Raw genomic sequence first — 5,285 nt, 5'->3', positions numbered from 1 at the left:
CAGGAACCCACCAGAAGGAACAACCTCCGGACACGCCGCTTTTAAGAACTGTAACACTCACCGCGAGGGTTTGCGGCTTCATTCTTGAAGTCAGTGAGACCAAGAACCCACCAATTCCAGACACACTGTCATCAAAAAGTGGGATATCTCTTTGTAAACATAGATAACACTGCAGAATCTTGGAGTTGGAAGAGACCTCAGATAGGGTTTAGTCGTGTTTTCTCCTCAGAGCAGAAATCCTGGGATGCCATTCTGGACTGATTGTCAGTCTTTTCTTCTGTCCTTGAGCTATTCTAATGATAGACATTTGTGGCTCTACACACCCAGGCTCTCTGTTAGAGAACTTGGTTAGCTCAGCTCAACAAACGCTGCTCTGAGAACACTGACTCCCATGTGGGGAGACTGCACCTGGAGCCCCGGGAGAGAGCCGGCTCAGGCCTCTTCCTGCTATCCAGGGGACTGCAGTGGCGTTGGAGGGCCTTGCTGGGGCTGGGGAGAAGGGATTCCAGCCCTACTGAGAAGTCGTCTGGAAACACCTCGCGGTGGATTTCAGAAGTTCTCGGGCAGCCTGATTACCACTGGCAGTGAGCCGGGGACGAAGCCGAAGCTATGGGTGACAGACGGATAGAACTGGGGCCTTTGGTGAACCAGAGAACACTTAGCTCCTCTAGCCCTGAAGCAGGCCCCACCACAGGGCTTATGGTCCTAAGAGCCACTGGGTTTCCTTATTCATTAAACTAGTTTAATTTGGGTTTTCTGCGTTCTAAAGGACACAAAGTCGGTGTGCGGAGGGACCCTGTAGACACGTGTGCAAAGAATAAGCCGACGATCATGGAATTTCTGATGACACTACTGACGTGGGGTGGAGGCCCCCTTCCCAGGGCGCTCGTACACTCATGACAATGAATCCTGGCTCTTACTCACCCCTTTGGATTTCACAAGCAAGTGGTAAGTAGAAAAATAGTTTCATTTTATTTTCAATACATCAACTGAGTACTAATACTTGTATCCACTTCCACGTGTCAGAACTCTGTTGCATAAATTTGAGAATAATCTGCTCTTTGCTATTTTGACTTTATTTACTTTCACTGCAGATTACCAATTGTCCCTACAATTTGCGTTTTATAGTTTACATCATTGTACACTTGATTTTATAGGGAACAAAAGGTTCTCAATAATTACAAAGAAATGTGCTGATTTAACATACTCCAAGAATCTCATGGACACAGTCCAAATAATAATTCAAAATTGAAAGTGGTATATTGGGCTAAAGTGTCCAGCAACTAAGGAACTAACAATGACTTATTGTCTTGCGTCACAGACACATAAAATTGACTAGAAGATTAATCCTGGTATATCTTTTATATCTTCAACATCACTATGAATCTTCCACTTTTTAAGTGACATGGAAACATTCAAATTGGGACATGGAGTCTGAGAGTGACATGGGCTGCTGGAGTCCACACCCTGTTGACCAAATCCACACCTTCGGTGGCCAGCTCCGTTTTGGTTTTCCAACTTTAAGGTCCCTTGTATCCCCAAAATATATGAATGAAAACAAATCGATTTATTTATTTTCAATTTATTTATTTATTTGAGACAGAGTCTTGCTCTGTCGCCCAGGCTGGAGTGCGTTGTGATCTCGCCTCATTGCAACTTCCATCTTTTGGGTTTAAGCGATTCTCCTGCTTCAGCCTCCTGAGTAGCTGAGATTATAGGCACGCACCACCTTGCCCGGCTAATTTTTGTGCTTTAGTAGAGAGAGGGTTTTGCCATGTTGGCCAGGCTTGTCTGGAACTCCTGACCTCAAGTAATCCTTCTGTCTCAGCCTCCCAAAGTGCTGGGATTACAGGCGTGAGCCACAGCACCCGGCCCAAGTCAACGTATTTATAATATGTGAATTGTTTGCACATCTTTTTCAAGCACTGGAAAAGAAAAAAAAAGAAAAGAAATAGGTCCATGAATGAGGTAAGCAGAGTTGGACCCAAATACTTGGATGCCTTCTCAACAATTTCTTCTGAATGGCTCCCCGAAATTAGCTCTGCACGACCTATCTTTCTTGGGGGTGGGGAAGCGATTACTTTTTAAAAGCCATATTAAAGTGTGTGTTTTATATCACGGTGGCAGTTAGGGGAGGGGAGGCGTCTACAGCTGACCTGGGGAGGTTTTAATCATTGAACTATGCACAAGTGGGGCTGGGGCGGGAAGCGGCAGGAAAATGAGGCACCTTCTGCAGAACCTAGCCAGCCTGCAGGCGTTCCTGATCTGAGGAAAACACTTTAATTAATATGTAAAACAGCAGTGGGGAGAAAAGCAAGGTTAATTTCCAAACCACATCACTACCAGCGGCATTTGGGTTATGAAACCTTGGGAAACTTCTAGGAGATCCTGTTTGAAGGCACAGAGGTGCTTTTGTGTGTGAGCAGCTTCCGAGATGCTCAAAAGCTCTTTTATCTGCCCCCTGCAGTGGTATTGCTCTTTCTGTGCTTAAAAACACTGCCTTTGACTGGCAGGCTGTTGTTTTTAATTTGCAGCGCACCCTCCATTTTTGTTTGGAACTTGCCTGAAAGCAGCGTTTAGGAGAGAAAGAGCTGTTTGATTTCCTTTGTTGCGGCTTTCTTAGCTGCTGGCTGCCTTTGGAATGTGTGACACAGGCCGTCTCTCCTGGTTAGGAAAATGTTCTGTACTTGCCTGGGGTGAGACTGTAGCTCATTTCCTGGGTTGAGATCTAAAATCCTGAGCAGAGTTAAGTGTATCAAATACTCGCTGTGCCAAGGATCAGTGTCTGGTGGAGACAGCGGATTCTCCAAGGTCAGGGAAGTGAAGAAACAGCTGACAAGTCTTTCCCTAGCTTGAGCAGAAACAGCTCCATTCAGTGCGTGAACAGTTAACTCAATTAGAGAATGTGCAGCTTTCTAAAGACGAGTCCACTGTGAGTGCGTGTGCCTGTGTTTCCTGCCTCCCTCTCCTCACAGACACCTCAAAAGCAACATATCTGAAAAGTCCTCTTAGCTACCCTGTCTAGGAGAAGTCAGAGGCTTGAGGACGATACTGTGTTCCTCCCACTGCTTGGTATCCCACCAACACCCACTCCTGGCCATTAGACACTCAAGCATCTTTCAAGTAGGGAGATAACTTTTTGGGGGGTCACAGACTCCTTTGAGAATTAAAATTTACCCCAGGAGGAAAATAAATATCTGCACATACCAAGATCAGCACACACTTTCAGGGGTTTTCCCATACCTACTCTAAGCCCAATTAGGATTTCTATACTAAAATCAATCCCGCTGTCCCATTTCCTCTGCCACTGCCCTATGTGCAGCCCCACGCGTTACTTACATCTAGCCTGGAGGGTTAACTTTGACTTCCCAGCTTCTGGCACAATTTCCTTCTCCATCCACCATGCAGGCCGTAGTGGTCTCCACATTCCCAAGGGCTCACCCATGGCCTTTAGAAGAAAGTCCAAACAACTAGCTTGGCACTCAGAGTCTGAGGAATTCTTCATCCCGTGCTCCAGGCACATGAAATGCCTGTGTTTTCCTGAGCAAACGTTTCTCCTGTGGCCTTCCAGTTTCTCCCAGTACATCCTGTGGCCCATCGTGGAGGATTTGCATTGCAGTGTGTGCCTCTCAGGTCCATGTTGGAGTGCCCTGCGTCCACCTCCCTCTGCGCGGTCCACTCAGCTCGGTGGCATCACTAGTGACTGGGCTTCTGCCTCCTTCCCTTCACTGGGAGACTCCTCAGAGTCTGGGTCTTCATCTCTAAACCCCTCGGGGCAGCGGCAGCCCATGATTTTGACACAGGAGGAGATTAGGACTGCAGCTTGTAGGGAGGTGGTGATCCACGGAGGGGCTTCTTCTGAAGCTGACTTTTGTAGCAAGCACAGTGTTCCAACTTAGATTGAATACACATGTGGGGTGGCTTGATATGACGATGGAGAAGATCCCACATTGCACAAGGTGGGAGCTGAAGCCCCAGTCCTCGCCCTGCAGCTTGTAGTACACAGCTTCACAGTTATGTGCACAGCCACGTGTATGTAATATCTAGTATGTAACAGGTGCTTCTTGAATATTTGTTGGATGAATAGATGAGTGACCCTAGAAAAACATAATGCAGACCTGTGGGTAGAAGAAAAGAACCTGGAGTTTCCTGGAAGTTAGGGTTTCCAGCCCACCTCTGTCCATAGCCATGTGGTATCTCTCTCTTTCTCTCTCTCTCTCTCACACACACACACCCACCCCTAAACCTGTGCCCATGAGCCTCCCCACTTTGTCACGGATCATGAGTCACTGGTTATGCTGCATCTTCTAACTTTTCCATTTCTTTGCACTCGCTTTTTCACTCCATTTATAGGCACACAGCAACCCTGTCTCCTGCAATGACCCCTGCTCCAGGCATCACATAAACCACCTGCTATCTGCATTCAGCAGCCCTGGTTCAAAGGCAAGCACAGTCCTGGTCGCCCCACCTGAGGCAATTGCTCCTAGCATCTCTTATTCACTCTCCAGCTTTCGCTTGGCTCCACCCTCTGCTGAAACAGCTAATCCTCTTGCCTGGCAGAGTCAAGGAACTTTTTGAGTCCAGGGCCTTCAACCTTGTGTCTTCAGGAGCCTCTGCAAAGCTGGGTGCCATGTAGGTGGGCTCTCTCCCTCCACACTCCCTGTCGTCTTCATTCTCTAGCCCTCCGCATCACCCTTCTGGGCCATTCTTAGCTCACTTAGCGAATGTAAGGAAGTGTTTCATTTTCAGTCTTTCAAATCTTTCTTCAAAATACTTCATATTCAATCATTTCCTCTTCTTGGATAGAGTTTCATGTTGTTTTAAGTACAGTGTTATCCAATGGCTAGATCCACACCTCTAGCCAGCTCACTCCTCTGTGGCCTAGACTCTTTGCCAACTGTTTAACTCTCGTGTATAAATGACAGGCAGCTGCATATGTCCATATGTCCAGTTGTCTGTTCTGCAGTGGGTCACTTACGGGGTCAGATTGTACATCTGCCTATTTCACTCCAAATTGCTTCTTTCTTGCAAGCATCCAGGGGTGTCTTGCCTCACATACAAACAAACAGAACAAAACTAAAAACCTCAAAGGAATTTCTGTGTTGAAGAGATTTTAATGGTAAAATAATTAAGTTTACTTGTGATTAAAAAATAATTGTAATTTTTAATTAAAAAATCCTCAAAACTATCTTGCTGTATTTTTCTTTTATTATAATCAAAGTTTAGGCAAGAAAAGGGGTATCTATTGGCTCATGAAATTAACAATTCCCTGGATTGACCTACAA

At 46.2% G+C, this 5,285-nt stretch overlaps 1 protein-coding gene across 1 annotated transcript; it reads right to left on the bottom strand.

Moving 5' to 3' along the window:
* Window positions 1-1,848: 1,848 nt before the first annotated feature.
* Window positions 1,849-3,638, bottom strand: LOC103892295 (uncharacterized). The gene is made up of 3 exons (XM_009248779.4): window positions 3,340-3,638; window positions 2,692-2,851; window positions 1,849-1,925 (listed from the first exon to the last, which is right to left on the bottom strand). Exons 1-3 carry the CDS (start codon window positions 3,596-3,598, stop codon window positions 1,919-1,921), a joined length of 426 nt encoding a protein of 141 aa, XP_009247054.4. The 5' UTR covers window positions 3,599-3,638; the 3' UTR covers window positions 1,849-1,918.
* Between the last annotated feature and the right edge of the window lie 1,647 nt (window positions 3,639-5,285).

The sequence above is a fragment of the Pongo abelii genome, chromosome 14, assembly GCF_028885655.2.
Source record: "Pongo abelii isolate AG06213 chromosome 14, NHGRI_mPonAbe1-v2.0_pri, whole genome shotgun sequence".
Classification (NCBI taxonomy): Eukaryota; Metazoa; Chordata; class Mammalia; order Primates; family Hominidae; genus Pongo; species Pongo abelii.
This window is presented reverse-complemented; position numbering and strand designations above follow the sequence as displayed.